This window comes from Trichechus manatus, unplaced genomic scaffold (genome assembly GCF_000243295.1).
Source record: "Trichechus manatus latirostris isolate Lorelei unplaced genomic scaffold, TriManLat1.0 scaffold00113, whole genome shotgun sequence".
In the NCBI taxonomy this organism is placed as follows: Eukaryota; Metazoa; Chordata; class Mammalia; order Sirenia; family Trichechidae; genus Trichechus; species Trichechus manatus.
The window spans coordinates 4131961-4159224 of NW_004444049.1; the positions used below are offsets into that span (position 1 = coordinate 4131961).

A 27264-nucleotide genomic window follows, 5' to 3' on the forward strand; every position below is an offset into this window, starting at 1 on the left:
GACAGGCATTACTCACAGTGGGGAATAAGTGAATTTCTTAGATTTCTTAACACTTTTTTCCTGTAATAATGTTGTTTAGTAAGCACCTTATTAACATTATCATTAATTTTCACAATAGCCCCACTGAGGCAGACACTGTTTTATAAGAGGAGGAAACAAGCTTTGATAGTGACACAGTATCATTGGCAGGCTCCTCAAGATGTTTTAGAGAAAACAGGAAGTAGTAAAGGAGTCAGTAACACTGAGTTTGTTTCATTAAGTGAGTTGGGTGGCCAGATATACTAATATATTAAAAGCTTCATTTTATATATGCATATATATGAAAAGCTTCTGTATTACCAACATAAACACAAACAAAACAATAAAGTCTGATTAAAAACTCAAAGGCTTCCAGGTGCCTCCCGCCACCCTGCTGTGACTGCTGTCACGTCAAACAGACTTCTTTCCTTACATTAATGAGACTGTGCTATACATCCTGCTCCATGTCCTGCCTCTTTAGTCAACATACATCAAGGACACAACTTCTCCTATTCTACCTTTTGTAAACTTTTAGGAGTCAAGGCTACCCACACCCATCCCAAACAGAACTTTATACATCCGATTACCTTCTTCTGAACTTTACCTATTCGTCAATACTTTTTAATGCCCCGTGTTTCATCTAATCCCCTTCCAATTCTGTATTCTATGATTCTTCCTTTAATACTGTATAACTTAACATTTTAGTATCTTCAAAGCACTTTTACCACATTACAAAAATTTCTTATAGGGCAGATGAAAATATAGTTATCCCATCACACCGATTTTCCTCTCTTCTCTTCTACTAGTTACTTCTGAGAGCCATATAGGTTGCACTAGGAAACCACTTCTCTCTCTGCAGGAGAGGGGATGCGTCTGTGCTTGCTTGCCTCTTCTACTGCAGTGTCATCTTCACTGCCATCAGTCCTCCAGCACCACAGAGCCCCCAGCTGTGCCAGGATTCAGCACTTACCCAATCCAATGCTTTTCTCTTCTGAGTGACCCTCAGATTCTCAAAGTATTCAAGCTCTGAACTCACTATATCTGAACCTCAGATTAAACATGACTGGTCAAATATAGGAATAATGAATCCATTTATCTTAAGTGCAACTAGTTGCAGAGTTGAGTCTCCTGACATGGCTGTATTCTAACTAGGGTGTTGGGTAAAAAAGAGAAGGTGTGGACAAGCCTCTGCAGGAGAATCCCAACCTAATCCCACTGGCTACTTGTTCCTCGTGGTCCAGACTTCTATGCCACGCTAGCTTAGCCAGCGTTGGCAGTCATATTTTTTGGTGATTCTCAATAAACACAGGGAGTTCTCTATAGGCACTTTGCACAATGCTAAGAATCCTTTTTATATGTTTCTTAACTAATTTCCCTTCTCACTGCCTCTTTTTACTCTGCTTTATATTTGATCCACACCTTTCTACATTTTTTGCCTAGTATACCACTGTACCATTCTGCCTTTTCAAATATCCCTACTTAACTACTCTAGTTGAACCACCTCAGTGACTTTACTTGAGGGAGTTCGTGTATTCCTATCATGACACATGACCTTGCACAACTGATCAATGAATCATAATATGGCTTCTGCTTCCTACGATCGCTACAGAGTCAAATCTATCTATAGATGCTCCTATGGACTAAAAAGGTATTTTTCTTTGTCAAGAATTAGAAATACAGGTACTGAGGCCAAAAGAATGTCAGTGAGATATAAACTTAGAAATCTTTTTTTCTTAGGGTTCCTAAAGGTGATTATTCATGTTAACAACTCCTCAAAGTCATAGATTAATGTTTCCCACAGGCATCCATAACAGAACAGCTACATAAAAAAGAGACTTCTGTAGAAAAGAAGACGTTACACTCTTCCAAACTCTCAGAATTATATACATCCTACCACATGGAAAGGAAAAAAACGTAAATGTCCTTTGCTCACTCAAGGGCAGGAAGTGAGTTTGGGACCTAGTTTGTGAGTCTGGAAAAGTATGGCTAAGTTTGTTTAGTTGTACATTAATCATTATAGAAATGGGACCACACCTACTTGGACCTTTGTCATTTCCTCCTTTATGCTGATAAGCCACGGTGACACCATATGCTTCTTCTAGAGCAAACTTTATAAAAACAAACTATAAAAGCAACTGTCCAGCTTCTATCACTACTGAAGAGCGCCAGCCTCACCAGATTACCAGGACTTTTTTCAGCCTCTTTAATTTTTTAGCTTTTCAGTGATATATAAATAATGTAAGATATAATTAAAATGTCAATTATAAAAATAAAAAAAAATTTTAAAAGTCAATTGCAGCTAAATAAGTTCGGGTCACATCCCAGTCTTTGGAATTCTTTCCTGAGATGGCTGGCAGAAGCTGGGATGCACCTCAGATGATTATATGGTGGCCAAGGAAAACCTGAACCAGAAATCAGGGCTGGAAGGGACCTACTGTAACACATTTATTTAGTACGTCTTCCTTGAGGTCACATAAAATTATTCCCCATAAATTCTTCTGTGATTTAAAATAATCTATGTGACATGTTTTTTAAATAACATGAATTACAAATTGTGGACTAGCCTTCTAACACACATAGTCACGTCCTGTACCCAAGACACAGTTCCAAACATCTAGTTGATTTTAAAAAGAAAATTGCTATTCCTAGCTTTATATTTTTTGGTGCTCACATTAATGGTCACTTATGAGGAAAGACTTAAAAGAACTCCCTCCAATTCAGACAGCTCAAATATCAGGATTTCTTACAAATAAGCTCATCTCTTTGAGACTAATACATGAGGAATGGGCTAGGCTGTGAGGATTACAGATGCTGGGAGACCTCTTGAAAAAGAAGAAAAATATACAATATGAAGAAACTTGATAAAGCAATAGGATGGATTATGCTTAAAATGACACTTTTGTCAGACGTTATTCCCATGTATTTGAGTCTTAATAATAGATAAATTTGTAACTAAAGATGCTAAACCTACTCTTAACATAACCCAAACACAGAACAATATCTTTCCTCTCAATCTGCTTGAGGTGAGACTCCTAGAGACTGTTATCAGCCACTTTTGCCCTGAAACAGGCCTCTTTAAATGAATATTTCTTACTACAAACACTTTCTCCGGTTCTCCTTTATTTGGGGGGTCAGCCTGAAATCTGTTTTTAGAACTAAAATCCTAACTGAAGACACAAATGTTAGTATTTTCACAATTGGGACTTAACCTTATTGGAGGAACCAAAACACTGAGCAACACAAACACATACACACATACATTAACTTCTCTCTGGTTGGATTAAAGGTAATCCAAATTTCTGTACTTTCTCCCTCTAAACCCTAGCCAGATCATGACTGTCACTCAACACAACAAGCCCTTACCTTTACGTCCGCAATGAGGGCATCTTCGTCTTCTATCCCTGTGGGGACACATTTCTTGTGCAGTGGCAGAGACTCCAACTTATCTACAAGGCAGCGAAGGCCTTCAAGCTCAAAATGGGTCAGATGTACCTGCCTGTCCTTTCGGGGGCTACACTGGGGCTCCCACACTTGGCCATTGTGGGAAGCCCGGCTAGAGTCAGAGGATGTGTCACCGGACAAGGTTTTCTTCAGACTCGGAAGACTTCGGCAGGCTTTGCCCAGTCCATCATAATCCAGGTTGACCCCATTGGCTACAGGGCTAGTCAGGACAGAACGCCTACTGCTCAAGCGCCGGGGCTCTCGATCTACTGCATCCTCATCCCCATTTCCGGACTCCAACCCATTTAACTCCAAATCTGCCAATGGGAAGAAGAAAATGCAGTAAGAACATGCTGCTGGGCCATATGATCAACCAGACAAATAGGTGGCATGGAAGGAATCTTGAATGACTGAGTGGTCACATTTAAAACATGGCTTTTCCCTATTCCAACCTATTTTCCTAGGTGGCTTTCTTCTTGGTTTTACATCCCTTTTACATATCCCTAAAGCATTCATAGGTGCTGTTTAGTCCACTGCTGAAAATCACAGTTAAAGGTAGAAGTAGGCTCCTGACCTAGCAGGACAACTGAGGTAATGGTCAATTGGATTTTTAAAAAGTTGGGAAGGGCTCAGTCTTTGAACCGTGTACTAGAAGCAAGTTACCTATGAAAGTGGCTATAAATCAGTTTCAAGTTCAAGCTTAAATTTGGGATTATGATTTCATTATCTTTTAAAAGAATAGACAGTATGAAGTACATAGATTCAAAAAGTAGTTTCATCCGAAGTTTTCGTCATAAAACTGAAGCTTTGGAGTTTAGCAACATAGGTAACAAAACAAAACAAAGTACACATTTTTGAAAAAGGAAGATTTTGATACTCAAAACAAAGTAAAACTAAAAGTTTTATGAAAGGATTTTAAAATGTTCACTGGTCTTTTATGATGATGATGATGAAAGTAATACACAGTCACTACCAATAATTTAGAAAATGCAGGAAAATGCAAAGAAATAAATACATCATTCTTTATCACACTATTCTTGGGATGAGAATTAAAGAGTGTGCTGTATTTTCTTTCCATCTTTTTCTATGCCTGTGTGTATGACTATCATTAGATATATTTTTGAACAAAACTGCGATCATGTTGCACGTACAATTCTGTATACTGCTTTCATATAGTTGGGTGAACACTTTTTATTTTCAAATGAGAATATAAACATGAGCAAAGTTATGAAGTAAGAGGAAAATGCTACGGCAAAAAAGTATATTGCTTGGGCTGAAGATTCCATAGAAACATATGACTACAGGACATTACAATGTTGGCTCCTCTCCATTTTAAGGCATGGAACAGCCTAAGTAAAAAAGCGTTAATAAAACAATCCTGTCATCCAATAAAATATTTTTCTTGATAAACGGGGAAACATCAAAGGACAAGGGTTAAGAGCATAAATTTTAAGTGGCTGACCAACCTGGGTTCAAGGTATGGCTTCGCCACTTTATTAAATGTTAAGATCATGGACAAGTTTTTTAACCTCCTTGAGCTTCAATGTCCTCATCTGTAAAATGGGGATAATAATACCTACATCATAGGTAATTTTAAAAATATAATGTATGTAAACTGCTTAGTATAGTCCCTGGAATATAGTAATAAGTGTTATCATTATAATGAAAACAATCCTCATTTTCATTGTGCCAAAGACCATTCTTTATCCAACAAAACACATTATAGACAAATGATCATCTTTCTTGAAAAGGTAAGTACTAATAACTCAGACAAAGACGATACCCAGAGTATTTCATTCAGCCTCGTAATTCACATGTGGTTAGGAGATTAGCTATGACTAGTCCTCAGTACAAACCAATGAATTTTGATACTTCTAAGTAAGCAGATAAGTAAAAAAAAAGAAAAAGAAACAAACAAACAGAAAAACTAAGCTACTGAGCAATGTAGCCTACTAAATATTCATGGCCTCATCCTTAGTCCTGCAGGTTGTAAGAAGCATCTTGGTGTGAAAGTTCAGGCAGGGAGGGTACTTACCCATGCTAAGGGACTCTTTCTGAAATTCCTTAGTGAGGTGGGAGCGGTTGGTTATGCAGTACACATAGCGTTCCAACACGTACCAACACATCTCATAGTAGAAGGGATAGCGGAACTTATTTGGAACCTACATAGGAACAGAACAGTGAGAAAAGTAAGCTGGTGACAGTTTTCAAGGAAAGACAGTAAGACAAACTGAGCCACTGAAATAATTAACCCAGGAAAAACTCCTGTCCAATCAGCCTGTTGGCATTTGAAGGAGGAATTTACATGGATCGGTCACCTTAGAAAATGTTGGTCTTGGGACACAATCACTAAAAATAAGAGGTACTTGGAAAGACTATTCGGAGCCACGAAGAAGTTGTTTTGGTTGAACGGAAAATCATTAAAAGGAAATTTTGGGTTTTTGGACAGAGTAAAATATTGGAGTAAGACACACTGTACTTAACTGAGAAAACTGTTTTAGAGTTCTTAGGATACAAAGGCACGACACACACTTTTGCCTTCACTATACAGTTTTACCCTGAATCAGAAGGCTGTGGAACAAAGAAACTAATGGAAAAACAGGACATGAGTTGCAGTTCTGTGTTCTTACAATGTCCTTACATATATGAAAATGTGATTAGAGACTCAGTCTCAAGCTGGGTCCAGTTGAGGACATGAGACTATTTTCCCCACTACTGACTTCTCAGCTCAGCTTGTCTGCCTAGTACTTTGTAGTCTGCCAACACGCTGTGTTCACAAATCAGATTAGGGTCACATATGACCTAGTCAGCCGCTGCCTTTAGTTTTTGCTTTTCCTTCTCCCCAAAAGTAGCATGAGATCATTCCAGCTGAATAAAAAGAAGTGCCCTTTAGATCCGATACAGTCCATGACAAGGAAAATCAGCATGGATTAATCAATGAGGAAGACCAATGATGGCGACTATCCTAAACATATTTTGCTGTCTTCTTTTAGAGATGAACTAAACAATTTAAGAATGCTTTGAATATGCAACCCTTGACAATGTTCCCATCTCCTCCCATCTTGAAGAGATGACTTCGCCTACCCCTTTCAAAGCCCCATGTCAGGTAGTCTTCCTGAATCAAGGAGAATTGGATGGGAGTCCCTTTTCAGAACCTTTCACCAGGTCACAGGGTATCACTGTGGAATGAGGAGACCACTTTCCTCAACGCAAGGCAGGAGAGGTATATACTTTTCATTATCAGTCCTGTTAGCTTTCCAATGCAGAGTAGCCAGGCCCTGAGTCTGGGGCTTTTACATGGCTACAGCTGTAACAATTAAGCTTCTCCTTCCTTACTTTAAAAGTCAATTTATTTTTGGTAAGTGGGGACAAGAAATTAATAGGTATTTGGTTAAAAAAAAAAAAAATACTGTGCCTCTCTACTAGCCTTCTAAGTATATCAGCACTTTCCTAGAAGGATCTCTATTAGGAGTTCAGGACAGCTCCAATCTCTAAAGCCTTCTGGAACTCTATTGAGAGCTTGGTAATAGTGAAAAAAGAAAATATAACATAAGGGCATTAAACTCTTGACTTTTTTACTTTCAACTCATCAGACTGTATTAACAATAGCCAAGGTATTGCAAACCCAACCTGTCTCCACTACAGTTGACCTATACTGCCAAACACCACAGAGCAGATCAATTTCTAAGGCTGGGTTAGAACTGCTTTTTTGTTAAATCTTCATTACAAAAACTATTGCGATGTTAAGTGCTACCAGTTGAATAATTACCAACACTCAAGTTAAAATAATAAATTTCTACATTGGTATGGCTAACCCATAACACTGCCTTGAATTTACAACATGTTTTATATTTCTTTTGTAAAACATTCTCTATATTCTCTTTTAAATTAAACCATAAGTTTATAAATATTAGTATTGGTTTTGGCATATAAAAGTTTGGTGTGGAAAAACCAAAAAGCCCCAAACCCACTGCTGCCAAGTAGATTCCAACTCAGACAGCGATCCTAGAGGACAGTGTACAACAGCCCCATAGGTTTCTAAGGAGCGGCTGGTGGATTCGAACTGCTGACCTTTTGGTTAGCAGCTGTAGCTCTTAACTACTGTGCCATCAGGGCTCCTTAGCGTGGAAAGCAATTAAAAAAACGCTCTGTGTGTATGTATGTAGCGGATCTTATGAAATTTTACAGAAAAACAAAAGGATTCCTTATTTGGAATAAAAGAATTAAGCCATACTTAGGAAAAATAAAAAATATCGAGGTTAGATATGGAAATTTGACATTTTCTGATATACAAAGTCTAGAAATTAGATAAATCAAGACATGTTTTTACCAGTTTACCAGTCTTTAGGAAACTTCATGCAGAGGTAAGGTACTGATTTTATCTATGCTAGGGAATACATATTCTCCCTTTGTTGCTTAACTATATTCTACAGTAATACCAAGTAGGTATCTGGTCCCTGAAACTGAACAACCAATTAAACCACAGGTATAACGATTATTTTAGCCACAAAAAGGGATGCTTTCTAAAAACTAATTTTCAGACCACATCTTACAGCAGGTGGGTGGTATTACCTTTTAGAATGATTCTGAGTTAAACAAGAAAATTATGTATTTTTCTTCTGAAACATTCTATTTTTACAGTTATACCTTTATTACAACTTCAAACTTACTAAACTACTTATTATCTTTTGTAGTTTCATTACTCTTAACAAACAAGCAGAAATTTACTCTTATAAAATTTATCTCAGAAGCACTGATTCCTCTAATTCTACTAATAGGATAATCCCCATAACTTCAACAATAATACCAGGCTTGTGTATAAGGTGGTAAGTAGCTCCTAAACCTAAACAAATGTTTCAAAAAAGGTACCATATGGTTAACTGATCACTTCACAGTAAATGGATCAGTGATCATTCCTTCTGAAAGTTGTGAATTCTTTACTAATTGCTGTTTTTTAATCCTGAAAACTCAAATTTACCAAAAAGTTTTAAGAACAGTTCCATGAACACTTGTATACCCTTTTCCTAGATTCACTGTTAACATTTCTCCACATCTGCTAATCTCTATTAATAATACAGTATTATTATTTTTCTGTTGAACTGACAGTAAGTTTTCAACATCATGACTCCTAAATACTCTAATTGATGTTTTAATGTCAATACTATTTAGACTTTCATCATATATTATTTAGCCCTTACCAGCCAGAATTCTGACAGAGAATTATGCTACAATTCCCTAAGGCGTGGCTTGGCAAACAACAGTTAGTGGATTTGGTCTGCTGTCTGTTTTACTAAGGCCTCTGAACTAAGAATGGTTTTCACATTTTTAAATGGTTAAAAAAAATTAAAAGAAGAAAAATTTGTGACACCTGAGAATTATAGGAAATTCAAATTTGTGTCCATAAACAAATTTGACTGGAACATAGCCATGCTCATTTGTTTAAGTATTTCATACAAGGCAGCATTAAGTAGTTGTGACAGATACTGTGTGGTGCACAAAGTCTAAAATATTTGTTATCTGGCCCTTTAGAGAAAAAGTTTGCCAACTACTGCCTTAAGGCCTCCATTGTCTGTAACAGATTAATTTCTCCTCTAGGCACCTAGAAAAGTAGGTGCTATATAACATCCTTGGGAAAACTGAGACAATAAGATGCACAAATCATTTCCTGTAGGCTTTAATTTTCTCATAGAACCCCAGTTGAGAGAGGTATGTATACATTTATATATAAAAGACAGTTCAAGCGTTACACAGTAATCAGAATAAAGAGAGACATGAATTTGAAGCTGTGAACCTTGAGTTGATAAATCCCATTATAGCAAACTATTCTAAAAGCATAAAAATGAAAAATACATGGCTCAAGAGATTACCAAGAACCTCAAAGAACTGGAGTCCCCAGAACCAACCATGTAGATCCTACTAAATTTTTAATCTTTCTCAGTGTTCCCAAAATGTGAAATTGCATTTTAACTCCCCAAAACTGAACTTTTAACTAACTGTCAATGGATCTTTTAACATCTGTCTTAAATGAAGTAAACCACTTCACAACCGTTACACAGAATTACTTACCCGCGTCCGATCTTCAATGTTGTATATTTTTAACTGCATAGGGATATTGAAGCTATGTAAAAAATTGCCTCCAAACACTAATGTATCTGTAGGAGTATACACAGCATGAATCCATCCTGGAAGAAAGGGAATGGAGAGCAGTGGCTGAGAGAACACATTATAACACAGCTCTCTCAAAGAACCAGTACCAGACTCCTAGACCCTGCTCTCTTCTGATTCTGCCTCTTCTTAGTGGTTGGTCAAGTTACTTAATCTCTTGAAGCCTCAATTCCTTCTATAAAACCAGGATAAATTATACCTCACCTGGTTGCTGGTGAGCACTAAACGAGAAAATGCAAATAAAGTGCTTAGCAAGTAATAAACTTTTAATAAGTGCTGCTACCATTAACTGGAGCACCTACGAGACTCTGTGCAAGACAGTTTACATGGATTCTCGTTTTCTCCTCATGACAAAATGAGACGCAGAGATTTAAGTATTTGACCAAAATGGTCTATAGCAGGTAAACAATCAGAATTCTAACATAGGGCTTTGACTCTAAAATCTGTGCTCTTATTAATTATAGTGCTTATTTTGTAACCAGTGACTTGATCAAAATTATTACTGACTCAGCACGCTAGCTTTCACAACTATGTCTTAGAAGAGTAAAACCCATTGCCATCAAGTCGATTCCGACTCACAGCGACCCTACAGGACAGAGTACAACTGTCCCATAATAGGGTTTCCAAGGAGTGGCTGGTGGATTCGAACTGCCGGCCTTTTGGTTAGCAGTGAGCTAGTAGGTGGTTCTTAACCAGGGGGTGTGTATCACCTGTAGAACAGGCCCTATTCCTCATGATTCTAAATTACCAGGACTAATGTGGGGCCCACACATGTAGATTTGAAAAGCCTCCACTGGCAATTCTGATGTACACCTTCAGTGGAAAAATCGTCTTTTTTTTTTACATTCTCAGCATCTGCTCCATAAAGACAGGAGAGGAAACCATCGTCTTTTGCCCACCCCAGCATCATAACCATTCTTGGTGATGATTCACCGATTTCTTTTTAAGTTCAAGGAAAGACAGTGGCTACAATAGACAACCACTTTTCCCCAACCTGCTTACCTGAGGGAATGACGAAGGTATAGCCCTGCTTGAGCTCAATGCGCTGGCAATCTGACACCCGGTCACCCAGAAAGATGTCTCCCTGTTTCCCTGACAGCAGCCAATTCTCGTACAGCTCCAGGTTGTGGGCTGTAGGGGGGATGAGCCAGAAGACCTGTGAGTTAAAAAACTTCAGTCTGTTAACAGCCATTGACATGACCCAGTCGTCTCCCTTAACTGATAAACAGGTACAAAGTAAAGGCCACCAGGTAGAAAAGAGAGAAGCAATTCTCCTGGCCTACAGATCCTGACTTTTTGGGAAACTCTAGAGGGCACAAAGAAGTAGATATTTCTTGTCTTCTACTTGATTAAACAGCATTAGGGCTTCCCTGCAGTTTGAATGTAGAACTCAGAACCCACCTAGGATTCAGAGAAAAGAGGGTCATTTGGCTTGTTACCTAGGTATAATACCTTCAAGAGACTGCCCTGGGTTGATTTGTTCCAAGGTAATAACCGAGACCAGGACAAAACTTCTTAAGGTACCACTTGAATGTGTACAAAGTAAACAAAATGACTTCTGTATTCAAAGGTACAGCTGTACTGGATTAGGACCTCCCATTCTAAACGCATTATTTATTTTCATTTCATTTCTACTTTCTCTCAAGGTCCAATGCACACAAATGCTTCACCTTTAGTAAGGCAAACAAGTAACAATAGTGTATACTATAAATCTCTGATATGAATTCCATTTTCAGACAGCATTCAGAAACTCTCTGACATTCATTATGAATGAGGATAATCTGTCAAAATCCACTGACATCCTCGATATAAAGACTCCCTGTGGCTGCATTTTTGGCTAATGTCTCTATAAAGGCAAAGCTGGTTTAGATCCTCAATTTATGATTTCATTGTGACTTTATCTAAAATTTGTGTTCCCTTCACCATTTTATTATATTTCCATGTAGAAAAATTATCTTGTCCTCCTAAAAACAATTCCTTGCGTTCATGTGCAGAATCCTGTTTTGGGTATCTAGAAACAGGACTGTTGAGGTTTACTAAATACTGTGCCAATACTGGTATCACAACAGTAGACCAGATGAATACTAATTCCTACTGAACTCTAGCCAGGAAGCTCAACAATCTATAATCCACCAGATACGGGTTGGGATGATTTCCTAACAGATTCATTTTCAGGGTATATTAAGCATGCGTGAACTGAAGCCAAGCCATATAAACCAGCTTCAAACCCCACTGCAACTATGATCGTACCTTTCCCCCTTGATGGATGTGGTACCAAACAGAGGTACCACCAAAGTCCACATGGAAGTCAGTATAGCAGCCTCGAACACTCATTAGACAGTACCTGACCCAAAAAAAGCAGCAGAATTAGTGTACTGATGAGAAAAAGAGGCCCTGGCCCGCCACAACACCACACTCTCCCTGTGGACTCCTCCTCTACCTTGCACCCAGTGACCTCCCAGTGTGTGAGAGGAATGCAATTTCTAGTCATCACACTGCCAGAAAGATACATTCTGGTGATCATGGGCTACGGTGCTCCTACACACACTCTTCCCTTTGGAAATGTAAAGCCTACTCTTTCAGAAATTCATCTTTTTGATCATTCAGGACATGGAATGAGGCTCCTGAGGGAGAACCCATTCCTTGCTATCACTAAGCTCTCCCACAGCACCTTGATGAGATTCTGTGGAGTCACTTACTTCTGCACTTTCGGGTACTGCATCTCCAGGATGGCATTGGTTGATTCAGTCTGACTTTCCTTCAAATGCCGTGGCCACATGTTGTCTACCCAGTCAATGAAATCCACCTTTAGAAAGAAAGAAAAAGCATTTAGGCTCCAAAGGAAGGGTAAGGGTTAAAGAGAATTTCAAAGTCAAGAAAACAGAATTTCTCAAAATATATATTGAAAGACTACAATTATAAGCAAATTAAAACAATCTGTTGGTGAATCTTAGGGTTAACAGTCAAACATTCTAAACATAATTACTGAATGAGGCTCACACTAATGGTTCTATCAACATGACTAAAAAGACAGTATTAATCAAAACGGAGTAATTAAATGATGCAGTCATGTCCAACCAAGGCCACTCTTCTACATCAATATTGCTATAATTTATTGTTATTTTTTGATCCAATTAAAGGTGCTGTCTGAAAGGTACTTGTAAATCTACCAAAAGACATACCACTGTTAGAGTAGTTAAGGAAAGGTAAAGTAGAGAGAGAAGAGCGAGCAAGTGTAAGAGAGAGAAAGAAGTCCAGTAGGAATTTGTAGCTTGCAGTAGTTAGGCGTTTGGCTGCTAACCAAAAGGTCAGCAGTTCAAATCCACCAGCCGCTCCTTGGAAACCCTATGGGGCAGTTCTACTCTATCCTATAGGGTTGCTGGGAATTGTAATCAACTCAACAGCAGTGGGTTTTTGAGTTTTTTGGCAGGGGCAATGGGCTACAGAAACTACTAGGTTAGGAATCAGAAATTCCAGGTCTGTAATGTTTCCTTCAAGATCATCCAAGTCCCTGAAATTCATCGGTACAATGAGGACAATTACCTCAAAGGGATGCTGTGAGAATTAAATGTAAATATATGTCAAAAATTTTTGAGATAATGTTATCAGTGCTTGGGAAACTGTTTTAATATTTGCTGAAAGAAATTAGAAAGAAGGCCAACTGGCATAACAAAGCTTATTAAGAAAATGTTCTGCATCCTACTTTGGTGAGTGGCATCTGGGGTCTTAAAAGCTTGCAAACAGCCATCTAAGATGCATCAACTGGTCCCAACCACCTGGAGTAAAGGAGAATGAAGAACACCAAAGACACAAGGGAAGTAATAGCTCAAGAGACAGAAAGGGTCACATAAACCAGAGACTTCATCAGCCTGAGACCAGAAGAACTAGATGGTGCCCAGCTACCACCACCAACAGCTCTGACAGGGAACACAACAGACAGTCCTGGATGGAGAAGAAAGGTGGGGTGCAGAACTCAAATTCTAGTAAGAAGACCAGACTTAATGGTCTGACTGAGACTGGAGGAACCCCGGAAAGCATGGCCCCTGGATTCTCTATCAGCCCAGGACTAAAACAATTTCAGAGGCCAACTCTTCAGACAGGGATTGGACTGGACTGTGGGACATAAAGTGATACTCGTGAGGAGTGTGCGTCTCAGCTCAAGTAGACACAAGAGACTAAATGGGCAGCTTCTGTCTGGAGGTGAGATGGGAAGGCAGAAAGGGTTAGGAGCTGGTTGAATGGACATGGGGAATCAGGGGTGGAAAGGAGGAGTGTGCTGTTACAGTATGGGGAGAGCAACTAGAGTCACATACCAATGGATGTATAAATTTTTATATGGGAAAAAATAAAAAATAAATTAGAAGGAAAAACACTAACAACTTAACTGAATACTCCGAATTGTAACATATCCTGTACACCTAAATGTCAGCACCCAACCACTGAACTCCAAGAAACATTCTCAGGTGGATAAGGTGTGCAAGCCAAACACCATAAATCCAGCATAGTGCTGATGTTGCAAATCTCTAACTTATAGCCTTAAAAATATGTATCTGGTGAGCTTTATAAGAAAATTTATGTAGTTGAACATTGATTTCCCTTACAATATGTATCTAGACTAATGCATATAATCTAGTCAAAATGATACAATGCAGGAGCCCAGGGGACGACCAAATGTTAACCACGGGCGTGTGCTGAAGAAATCACCAATGACTTGGAAGAAACACGCAAGGAGAGGAAAAACTATTAAGGTTAACTTGCCGCTCCATTTCAAAGAATTTCTACTCAGGGAGTCAACAGTTTAAACCCACTATCCACTGGGTCTGACCCACTATGTCCAGATAAGGAGAAGAAGGGTTGGGAACACAGGAGGTTTTTTTTTTTTTTTTTACCAAGTATTCATTTAGAGAAAGCTTAATTTATCTGGCTAGAATTTCTCACTTGTAGCAACAAGCCAGTCATTCTGGCCTCTATTTGATATTATTTGGTATTATCAGACTATAAAGAGAATATTGTGGCAACGCATTCTTATTCTTCTTAGGTTAAACTTTAGCCTTGGATAGGCCTTTTGCTAAATGGTCTGATCCATATGAGAGCCAGTCTCCACTAAGGATAAGCACCAGCTTCTACCTGTTCTGCACCAATACCATGGCTAAACTGGCAAGAAGTCCAATACCTTGGACTTAATATACCCATAAGGAGACCTGGTGGTGCAATGGTTAAGCACTTAGCTGCTAACCAAATGGTCTGCAGTTCAAACCCACCAGTTGCTCCGCAGGAGCAAAGACCTGGCAATCTGCTCCTGTAAAGATTTCAGCCTAGGAAACCCTATGGGGCAGTTCTACTCTGTCCTATATGGTCAGTATGAGTCACAATTGACTTGATGGCACACAACTATAACAACAATAATATACCCATGTTGTTGCTGATGTCAGGTGCCGTCGAGTTGGTCCCGACCATAGCAACCCTATGTACAACAGAACGAAACACTGCCTGGTCCTGCGCCATCCTCACAATCATTGTTATGATTGAACTCACTGTTGCAGCTACCGTGTCAACCCATCTTTTTGAGGATCTTCCTCTTCTTCGCTAGTTCTCTAGTATACCAAGCATGATGTCCTTCTTCAGGACTGGTCCCTCCTGATAACACGTCTAAAATATGTGAGACGAAGTCTCCTCATCCTCGCTTCTAATGAGCGTTCTGGCTGTTACTTCTTCCAAGACAGATCTGTTTTTTCTTCTGGCAGTCCACGGTATATTCAGTATTCTTTGTCAACACCATAATTCAAAGGCATCAATTTTTCTTGGGTCTTCCTTACTCACTGTCTAGCTTTCACATGTATATGAGGTAATTGAAAACACAATGGCCTGGGTCAGGCGCACCTTAGTCCTGAGAGTGACATCTTTGCTTTTTAACACTTTAAAGGGGTCTTTTGCAGCAGATTTGCCCATTGTAATGTGTCTTTTGATTTCCTGACTGCTGCTTCCATGGGCATTGATTATGGATCCAAGTAAAATGAAATTGCTGACAACTTCAACATTTTCTCCATTTATCATGATTTTGTTTCTTGGTCCAGTTGTGAGAATTTTTGTTTTCTTTATGTTTAGGTATAATCCATATTGAAGGCTGTAGTCTTTGATCTTCATCAGTAGGTCTTCTTTGTTCTCACCCAAGCAAGCTTGAGTCATCTGCATATCACAGGTTATCAATGACTCTTCTTCTAATCCTGACATCGTGTTCTTCTTCACATAGTCCAGCTTCTCGGATTACTTGCTCAGCATACAGGCTGAATAAGTATGGTGAAAGGATACAACCCTGACACACACCTTTCCTGATTTTAAATCACTCAGTATTCCCTTGGTCTGTTCGAATGGTTGTCTCTTGGTCTATGTACAGGTTCCTTGTGAGCACAATTAAGTATTCTGGAAATCCATTCTTTACAATGTTATTCACATTTTGTTATGATCCACACAGTCAAATGCCTCTGCATAGTCAATAAAACACTGGTATTCTCTGCTTTCAGCCAAGATCCATCTGACATCAGCAATGATATCGCTCATTCCATGTCCTCTTCAGAACCCATCTTGAGTTTCTAGCAGTTCCCTGTTGACACACTGCCGTAACTGGTTTTTATTTATCTTCATCAAAACTTTACTCACGTGTGATATTAATGATATTGTTGGATAGCTTCTGTATTCCTTTGGATCACCTTTCTTTGGAACGGTTACAAATATGGGTCTCTTCCAGTTGGTTGGCCAGGTAGCTGTCTTCCAAATTTCTTGGCATAGACAAGTGAGTGTTTCCAGCGTTGCACTCATTTGTTGAAACATCTCAGTTGGTATTCCGTCAATTCCTGGAGCCTTGTTTTTCACCAATGCTTTCAGTGCAGCTTGGACTGCTTCCTTCAAAATCACTGGTCCTTCATCATATGCTACCTCTTGAAATAGGTGAACATTGACCAGTTCTTTTTGGTACAGTGACTCTCTGTATTCCTTCCATCTTCTTTTGTTACTTCCTGCATCATTCAGTATCTTCCCTGTAGAATCCTTTATCATTGCAACTTGAGGCTTAGATTTTTCCTTCAGTTCTTTCAGCTTGAGAAATGTCAAGCATGTTCTTCCCTTTTGGTTTTCTAACTCCAGGTCTTTGCATGTTTCATTACAATACTTTACTTTGTCTTCTCAAGCTGCTCTTGGAAAATCTTCAGTTCTTTTACGTCGTCATTTCTTCCATTCGCTTTAGCAACTCTACATTCAAGAACAAGTTTCAGTCTCTTCTGACATCCATTTTGGTTTTTTCTTTCTTTCCTGTCTTTTTAACGACCTTTTGCTTTCTTCATGTATTATGTACTGGTCTGGTCTTCTGGTTATTAGTGTTCAATGCGTCAAATCTATTCTTGAGATGGTCTCTAAATTCAGGCGGGATATACTTAAGGTTGTACTTTGACTGTCATGGACTTGTTTTAATTTTCTTCAGTTTCAACTTCAACTTGCATATGAGCAATTGATGGTCTGTTCTGCAGTCAGTCCCTGGCCTTGTTCTGTCTAATGACAGTGAGCTTCTCCATCTTCTCTTTCCACAGATGTAGTGGTTTTGATTCCTGTGTATTCCATCTGGTACGGTCCACGTGTATAGTCGCTGTTTATTTTGTCTCCAATGAATAAGTCATTGGTCCTGCAAAATTCTATTAAGCGATCTCCGGTGTCGTTTCTACCACCAAGGCCATATTTTCCAAGTACTGATCCTTCTTATTTTTTTTTCCAACTTTTGCATTCCGATCACCAGTAATTATCAATGCATCTTGACTACATGTTTGATCAATTTCAGACTGCAGAGGTGGTAAAAATCTTTAATTTTTTTCATCTTTGGCATTAGTGGTTGGTGCATAAATTTTAATAATAGTTGTACTGACTGGTCTTCCTTGCAGGCATATGGATATTTTCCTATCGCTGACAGTGCTGTACTTCACAATATGCTGTATTTATTCACTTTTGAAGCACTTACCATACTGTAGTTTATATAAATACCTATTTTCTTGTCTTTCTTCCCCATGAGACACTAGGTGTTTTGAAGACAAGACGATCTTGTTTTCCATCATATCTTTAGCACCTAGCATGTGGCATACACTTGGTGAATTAATAAGCCAACTCTTAAGCGGATGAGGATCGTAAGAGATAAGTAGCTCTAGGTTTGAGAAATACCAATAGGAAATTTTCTATATGTTGATTGTGGTAGTGGTTACACAAGTGAATACATCTGTCATAATACATTGACATGTACACTTAAAATGGGCACACTTTATCGTATGTCAATGGTACCTCAATAAAGTTGATTTTTAAAAAAGCATTACTAAGATCTATTAGAGAAGACCTAGATAAATGGAGCAATACACTTTGGGAAAAAAATACAGGTAGAATAAGCATGCTATAGCGTACACAGCAAGGTCAGAAAAAGCTTGCTTGCTTTTAGGAGCTAGCCTTGCTAATAGCTCATTCTATCTTATTGTCTGTGTTTAAGTCCCTGAAAGCTACTGGTACACTGTGGCCTCTGCCTTGCAGATAATTCTCTATTTCTCACCCTTTCACAGGTTCTAATGCTCCATTTTTATAATTTTTATAAAATGATGCAGGATTTTTATCATTAAAAGTAAAGGAAAAATGAATAAACTCGGGATGCTACTAAGAAGGCGATTTGTGAAAAGGCACTCATTTCTAAATTTTAAGAAAGGAAAAGGATGATTCAGGTCAATTTCTTTTTTTACTTTTATAGCTATGTTCATAGTACTTTTAAACTGAGATTCAACAAATATATATCTTTTCCATATATTTACTTTTTATTGAATTTGTTACTGTTACACAGTTTTGCATTGCAAAAACCATGCCCAAGAATCCAAAGAAATGGTACAATGAACAACCTCATCTACCCATCACACAGTATATAAAACTTGATTCATGTGCATTTTGATAATTTCACAATCTTTTAAAAAGTTATAACAAAACCTGGAATTTTAAATCTGCTGCATGTCTTCAGATTTTTAGTATAGTTTACCATTAAAAAACACGTCTACATATTCATCTGAGTTCATTCCTCAATAACATAACCCCCAGTAAGATTTTGCTGGAAAAGATGCATACTTTTCAGGGAAAATTTGTGGCTCAATGTACAAGGGATTATTTGTTAAGGTTTTTGGTTCCCAAATGAAGTGTTCAGTTTAACCAAGAATCCCTTGTTTCTCTTTGAATCATCCAACCTCCCCTTGGCTAAGCTACTCATCCAAATACATCAGAAAGTATGTATACTACCTGCCACCTCAAATAATGCCAACATTATTGCCCAGAAATGGCTAGCAGGTCTTGTCAGCAGACATCGTAACCCTCCTAAGTTTAAGAGTCCAATTCCTGCACTGACACCAGGGCTTCGAACTGGTCCAAACTGGTTCAATCACAGCCAAGGAAGCGAAACACGAACAGATTAGAAGTTTTACAATTTGGTAGATTTGGCATGGTACCCAGAACAGGAAAAATTACAGGCTGAAGTCCTGGAATGGGAGACTCAAAAGAGGGGAGTAACACACATTCAAAGCAGTGTGGTTAGCTGCCACCTCTGAGCAGGCCAGCGCTGCTTCGGACTGTGCTCAAGAGATTTGGTTGCTATGCATTGCATATGTTGCCCCTGTTCTCTAAGAGGGAGATTAAGTTTCTAGCAGGGCTTCAACCTGTAATTCTTCCCATTCCAGCTATTTTTCCAGTTCACTGTACCTTTAAAAATTCGGATCTATTCCAGTGATGCTTCCTCAATCATGACTGAACCGGGCAGAACAGATTCGAAGACCTGATTGACGCTTTCATCAAGACTGAACTCCTACAGGAAAATGCTCACCTATCAGGATAGTTTTACTCACCCATTTGCTTCACCCTTGCCCATAGCAAGTCTGCAACTCCTGCATTTGGCAAACGGATTTATTACAGAGAAACTCAAGACTTTGCATCAAGTGGTTGCATACCACTTTGAAATGTTTCTATTGAACCAAAAAGACAAAACTAGAAAATTATCAGACTATCTCGCTAGATGGAAGAAACTTTTCAATAACCCTGGGTAGCTTTCTCAAGTCCTTTTTAAGGACTAAAAATTACTGGATAGTTTAAGCTGTAATTATTAAAAACAGAAGTGCTATATCACCTGTCTTTTGCCTCTGACTCCCCAAATGGACAACATAAAGACAAACCAAAAGGCTGATTAACAGTGCTAGCTGGGACAATCACTGCATCTACAGACTGGCCAGAACCTTCAAAAGTCGGGCACAAGTACGATATCTGGAATTCTTACAGAAGATCACACAAGATTCATGAAATTAAATGGTTTATCAGCGACGTTCTGCTCACATTGCTCTGAATTTATAAGGACTGGTAAGTGAATCCTTTAGCCTGTCATTTACTCACAATTCAGACCCCACTAGAGGCTTTAGCAGCAGAGCCCCCCAGCATCCACTGTCCTTTATATCAAAGGCTTTTTGGTTCCACTTTAGGGGTAGGCAAATTCACGAAACATCTCACAATCCTAATGCACATTTCAGGTTGCTTAACCAAATATGCTCTGTCAAAAAACTTATTCCAAGTCAAAGCAAAAAAAAAGCCTTATTTGTAGAACACAGAAAAAGCACTACCCAAATCAAAAATTACTAAAAGAAACAAGATTATTCCCCCCTCCCCATTCCCTTCCCCACTTAGTGGAATCAAGCTTGGTTTAATTTAATTTGTGGTTACCTCAGACTATAAGGTTTAAATTATAAATCACAGCCCCACACAGATTATCTGAACATATCAGTTCTTTTGCGAGTGGCATGTTCCAGGAAGTCTAATGTAGTCACAGCCTACTACAGAAAGTATTCCTTAAGGGTGGGGCACAGGATAGGTTAATCAAGGTCACTTAAATCTTCGTCTTTTACAGCAGATCAGAACCCAGATGGCTGACTTTTGGCAGGACCAAGAAATATAAAGGAAATAAATTTATAAACAATGTAATTGTAATTCTTAGATTCCTCTCTTACTGAATTCTTTATTTTTGAAGTAATTAGTTTAAGTGAACCATGTTAACAAGAAAGCTAAATTCTAACCACCTATCTTCCTATACTTCCACATGATCAAAGAAATAATGATAATATAAAAAGAATTCTATTCATTTTGAGGAGAAAAAAACTGTTTAAAGAGAAATCATACATTTAGTTGTAGCATTTCCAGTAACAAGAAGCAATGACAAGAAATTCAGTCTCTTCAGACAGTGAAATACTGAGAACATCCCTTCTGTCTATACGTATCAGTGTGTTAGTGATAATAACAGTGCAACATGTTAGCAGGCTAAAGCGATATATATATTAAGCAATGATGTTATACGCAATTACCATATTTCAACTTTGAAAGTCAAAGGGTATAATTAGGATAATTTGAATGGAGCTGGGATAAACCACTGAGACCTTGACTTTAATAAAATAAGAGCATTCCATGTTCCACTGTTCCAGGTGGAATACTTGGCTCAAGGTAGTTCTGCGTCAGGAATTAAATAAATAAAAAGGGAAATTTTAGGTGCAAATATGACTAGGTATATTCCAAAAGTGAAACCAAGCCCCCTCAGGGAGATGAGTATTCCCAGCATCCTGTAGGCAGTCACTGCTCTGCCATGAGATGAGTTTAACCAGTATCTGCCTTCAGGAGAGCTAAGGATCAAAACCAAATTCAACTAACGTTCCCTTAGGATGGGCTGACAATCTATGGCTACTAGTCATCTACTACATCCTTCTCAAGCAACCATCTCATAAATGATCACTTGGCTCTAAACCAATTTTCTCCCAAGCTTCTTAGCAATTACAAAACTATACGATAGACATTTCTTAGGCAAACTTCCTACTGACGGTTCTTGTAAGAGTGAATTTTAAGTCTTCTCCATTATATGGCAAGGCCAAACAAAAAAAACCAAACCTGTTGCCGTGTAGTTGATCCCAACTCATAGCGACGCTACAGGACAGAGTAGAACTGTCCCATAGGGTTTCCAAGGAGCAGCTGGTGAATTCGAACTGCCTATCTTTTGGTAAGCAGCCAAGTTCTTAACCACTGCACCACCAGGGCTCCCACCCAAGGCCAATGTTCCTAAATTAAGTTACTAGCAGTGAGACTATGCAAATCAGAGTGACCCTTCCCTACATAAAATTAAGTGATTTTGGAAAATGAGGAACCTTCTAAAACTACAAGTTATTCTTGTCAAACTGTCTCATTCATCTTTATCTTAATCTTGGTATATACAAAAAGTTATAAATTCTTCCAGTGTATGAATAACCCTCTTGGTAACACTAGCAATGTGGGAAAATGATCAGACTAACCGTGGAGGGCCTCTGCACCATGTTCTCCAGCCTGGTGTGGCTGAACTCCAGGCTGATGACATTATAGAGTTTCTCTCGTTCCTCCTCTGGGGTCTCATAGTAGCGTGTCCACTGAGCCATGGTCATTTCAATGCCTTTCTGTGTGTTCACATCCATGACATCCACCATGCGACGACTCCCTGCCACAAAAGATGCATTGATCATCTCTACTGAGCCACTAATATCCTTAAATACATTAAAAGTGTAAAACACAAGTGGAAGGAGTCCAATTATCCTTTCTTACTTAAGGTATTCAGTCTCAGACAAGGACACAGTTTCTACTCGAGATGTATAATCAACAGAAAATCAAATCACAGAGATTGGGAAAAATAACGATCACTCCCTACGGCATGCTTACTATATGGTCAAGCATGAATTTTATATTCAGTATCTTATTTAATCCCAACAAACCTAAATGCTAAGTACTGATTCCTCATTTCATAGAGGAAAATAGGTGTTATGTAACTTGCAGGAAAGAGCGGGACATTACCCATACAGCCCAACTCGAGTCAATGCTCTTATCCACTAAGCTATACTAGACTGATTTTCAATCTGTCCATTTTTTTGTTAAAAACGGTTATTTCCCAAATCTGTCAATAAGTATTTCTAATATAAAACTTCCTTTTCATTCATTCCACAAATATTTACTGAATGATAAAGACACCATGATTCTCAATCTGATACAACTACAACAAAGGGCAGAATGCCACAGAGGTAGTGTAATGTAGTAGGAGAAAACAATAGTTTTGGAATCAGAGACCTAAGTTTAATTCTCAGCTCCAATACCACTTGGGCAAGTTATTTAACTTACCTGAACCTTAATATCTTCTTCTGTAATTTGGGGATAATATAACCTTGTGGGCTGTTGTGAAGATTTAAAGTTAATGAAGTAAAATGCTTAGTACACAGTAGGTGCTCAATTAACCTATAGTGAAAATATCATTTTTTAGCAGACTGACCAGAGAAGATTTTAGGAAAAAAGGAAGAAGAGACATTTGAGTTGGGCCTTGAAGAATAAAGAGATCTAGGATACAACTACTGGTCTCTATTAATTTGGAACAAAAAAGAGAGAAGGAAACTGAATAATCAGATAAGGAACTGGACTACAGGACTAACTAATTGTATACATGACCCACTGCCTCCTCCACCTTGAGACGAGAAAAACTAGATGGTGCCCAGCCACCAATACTGAATGTTCTCATCAAGAACACAATATAGGAATTCTGATAAAAAGGGATAAAAACGTGGAACAGAATTTCAAATTCTTAAAGAAATCAGACTTACTGTACCTACTGAGTCTGGAGGAGTCCCTGAGACTATGGCCCTGAGTTGCTCATCAAACCCTGAAATGAAACTATCCCCTAAAGTCACCTTTAAACTAAGTAACAGTTTAGCCCAAAGAATAAAAATTGTCACCCGTGAGTACTGTGTTACTTAAAAAAAAAAAAAAAAAAAAAAACTGTATAAAGCCAAAGGGTCAACAGTTATTTAAAAGCACAGATGATAAGGTTGGAGGGCAGGGAGATTAAGTAAATAGAAGTGAAACAACTAGAACAGAAATGAGAATGTTGATACTACGTGAAGAATATAACCAATGTCACTGATCATTATGTCTAGACACTGTGGGATGGGAGCGGGTTTTGCTGTGTATATTTACATCAAAAATAGAAAAATTAGAGAATAAAGAGAATTTCAACAAAAGAACATATAACAGGGAGAATTTCAAGCTGAGCCAACAGCATAAGAGAAGACATGGAGAGGCAGTACAGTGAAAGGTTAAGAATATGGTGGTCGAGGGAGAGAGGAAAAAAAGCTACCATTGGAACATTAAGATTGTTGTTCAACCTGTAAGAAACTAATGAACACGTAGTATGTGCCTGACCTTGTTGGCTACACCAAGTAGTATTAGAACCTGGTCCCCAGTTTATAGTTTAATTAGAGAAAAGGGGGCAAGAATATGGCTACAGTGAAGTAGGATATGGCAGAAGACATATAAAAATATAACTAATAATGTAAGGCAGTGGACTGAACCTACCCTTCATATTTTAAAATAAGTGAATGCTAAATCAAAACCACAATGAGAAACTAGTTCACACCCATGAGGATGGCCAAAATAATAAAAAAAAAAGAAGTGCTGGCGAGGATATGGAGAAATTGGAACATTCAATCATTGCTGATGGGAATGTAAAATGGTGCAGCTGCTGTGGAATAGTCTGGCAGCTCCTCAACAAGTTAAACATAAGAGTTACTATCTGACCAAGAAATACTATTCCTAGATGCATACTCCAAAGAACTGAAAATAGATGTTCAAACAAAAATGTGTACATGAATGCTCACAGCAGCATTATTTATTAATAGCCAAAGGGTGGAAACAACCCAATGCCCATCAATAGATGAATGGATAAACAAGATGGTATCTGTATCATTACGATGGAATATTATTTAGCCATAAAAAGGAATGAAGTTCTAATACATGCTATAACATGGATGAACCTGAAAACATTACGCTAAGTTAAAGAAGCCAGACAAAAAAGGCCACATACTGCATGACTCCATTTATATGAAATATCCAGAACAGACAAATCCAGAGAGACAGAAAGCAGATGAGTGGCTGCCACGGGCTGGGGGAAAGAGGGAACAGGGTTTCTGTGTGGAGTGATGAAAAAGTTCTGGAATTAAGAGAGTGGTGGTAGTTGCACATTGTGAATGTACTTTATGCCACTGAACTGTAAAAAAAATTATTCTACCACAGGAATTTTTTAAGTGAATGCTTTCCTTCAAGAATGTAGAGCACAGCAAAAGCAAGGTTTCACTCTTCCAATGCTACTGATATTATCAAGAGTTTATGTACCAGAACATTTAGATAAATAATAACTAAAGTCATAGTGATAGCTAACATTTACTGAGCACTTACTATATATGAGATACTGTTCTAAAGACTTCACATTTAAGTAACTTGTCTAAGGTTACACAGCTAGTAATTAGTGGTGCTGGGATTTGAACCCAGGCAGTTTTGTTCCAGAACCCATACTCTCAACCAATATATCCCACTGCATAAAATTTATATGACAGAATGGTTTTCTTCTTTCTGGGACATAAACCCACACTGGAGATGAACATTCTACTTTAGGTTTAAAAGAAGAATGGACCAGCAAAAGTACCTGTGGTGAAATGGATTATGGTAATCATCAATATTTTGTTTGTTACATTTTGACAATCATTAGTTATCTAAGAAACAAACAAAAATCAAGACATCAAAACACCTGGGCATAAAGTTAGGCATCAGGTGAAATTTCTGATTAGTGTTAAGTTAAATATAATCACTGCTTTATTTTAAATTGTGACAACCCACAGGTCTATTTGGAAAACAAAAGGTTACGAAGGGCTTCCAAAGATCACTAAGCAGTAAACAGATTATTGAGGAAATGAGAAAGTGGTAAGGAAGTGGGAAAAAATCCCAAAAATTTGTGACTGAATAGGCCCTTATATTCATATAGCTCAGAAATATGGATACCGTAAGTCTATGATGGGATCCAGGAATCTACATTTTTAACAAGTATCACATGATTCTGCAGCAGGCTGTCTGTGGAACATACTTTGAGAAACCCAGCACTATAAGAATGCCTGACCAACAGAGAAAAGCTGTGGTGGTCCATAAACTATTGGATCCAGGGACTGTCCTGTCCTGGAGGCCTGCTGAGGAAAGAAGTCAAGTGATGGACTGGGGAATATTCAAGTAGGTTTTCTGACGTGCCCAGGGACAGCCCTGCCTTGTGAGCAGTGGGAAAATATTTTAATTATCCCACAGGTTACTGAGCACCTACTACTATACTCTAGGAACTGTGCTAGGGCACTAGAAAATAAACGGTGACAGGCAGATGGCTAGAATCTAACATAGAAACAGTGAGGGATTAAAGAAATTTCCTTGGCCTGGGCAACCTGTGACTTTCACCTCTTAAGATTAAAAAACGAGTCTCAAGCTGTCTAGAAAGAGCCCTCGAGTGGCCAAGAGACAGTACTGCAATACTTCGTTTCCAAAGCAAAACGATGGCACTGGAGCTTCAGTGTAGACAACGTAAGATACCAAGTTTTAATATTAGGAGGAAAGAGTCAGAAAACTCCCTTTGTTTCAGGTCCTGCTGGAAACATTTCTAGAAGACTTTACTCCACTTTACTGCCTTATCGTGCACAGGAGAGTGACCAGGATCCGGGGATGTCTCAGGACCATAATGAAGATCAATGGTTTGTAGAAAACCGAGCTGAAATTTTACTGGCCCAGGAAGTTTTCTTCTTTAATTGTTGTTAGTTGCGTCGAGTCGATTTCGACTCACGGCGACCCATGTGTGCAGGGTAGAACTGCCACATACGGTTTTCAAGGCTGTGACCTTTTAGAAGCAGACCACTAGGTCTGTCTTCCGAGGTGCCTCTGGATCAGCAGTTGAGTGCTCAACCATTTGCGCCACCCAGGGACCCCCTTCTTTAATTAGGTTGTTCTGATTTGCTTTGTTTTCCTAAACTTTGACCATAACAAAATACACATCAGAGTAAGTAAAGACTCAAGTTAACCACTCACTGATTAAGAGAAATTTTAATGTATCCACTTCACAGTTTATAAAGTTTCAAGTCTTGGCCAAGTTACCAAATGTAGCACTGGTGAGAATTTCCTAGAAATTTCTCTATTGTCTTTAGAGAAAGGAAGGGAATCAAAGGTATAATGAAGCTTCAGTCTTAGCTAGGACACATCATTTTTCACTTTCCTGGGTAGGATGCCCTGGAAGGCAGGCCCTTCAGGGACAGAGGGAGAGGTATACTGTGAGCAAATGGTAGGTAGGAAAGAAATTGAGGTTCAAATGTTCTGAGTCTAATGAGTACTAAATGAGGCAACTTTTGGGACTCACTTTGAGAAAATTCTCAGTTGCTAATGAAATAGCAGTTTCTAATCAAGTATACACTACAATGTTTCTAAGCCTTAAGTATCAGTCACTGCCTCACAGACATATAGAGGACAACAACTTGATACTTACCCACACACATCTTGACATCATTCACAGTGAAGTCCGGATCTGGCATCCTATGAGACAAATGCCGTGAGTACAAATGGAAAGCACAACCTCTCTCGTCAGTCAGAGTTGTTTCTGAAATTACTGAGAAGCCCCTGATCAGACACACTGATATCCACATTAAATTAGAAATATATTTTAAATGAAAATAACAATATACAACAAAATATAAA

General features: G+C 38.5%; 1 protein-coding gene across 3 annotated transcripts in view; it reads right to left on the reverse strand.

Annotated features, from left to right (window-relative positions):
* KDM2A (lysine demethylase 2A) overlaps nt 1–27264 on the reverse strand; it is a 125349-nt gene that overhangs the window by 20030 nt on the left and 78055 nt on the right. For all 3 annotated transcript variants that reach the window (XM_023738165.1, XM_004383669.2, XM_023738166.1), the window contains exons 5-12: nt 27056–27102; nt 21993–22171; nt 12324–12430; nt 11875–11968; nt 10627–10780; nt 9526–9641; nt 5495–5621; nt 3382–3776 (exon numbers count right to left, since the gene is read on the reverse strand). In XM_023738165.1, the coding sequence (XP_023593933.1) occupies nt 3382–3776; nt 5495–5621; nt 9526–9641; nt 10627–10780; nt 11875–11968; nt 12324–12430; nt 21993–22171; nt 27056–27102 (1219 nt within the window). The remainder of the gene's footprint in view (nt 1–3381; nt 3777–5494; nt 5622–9525; nt 9642–10626; nt 10781–11874; nt 11969–12323; nt 12431–21992; nt 22172–27055; nt 27103–27264) is intronic.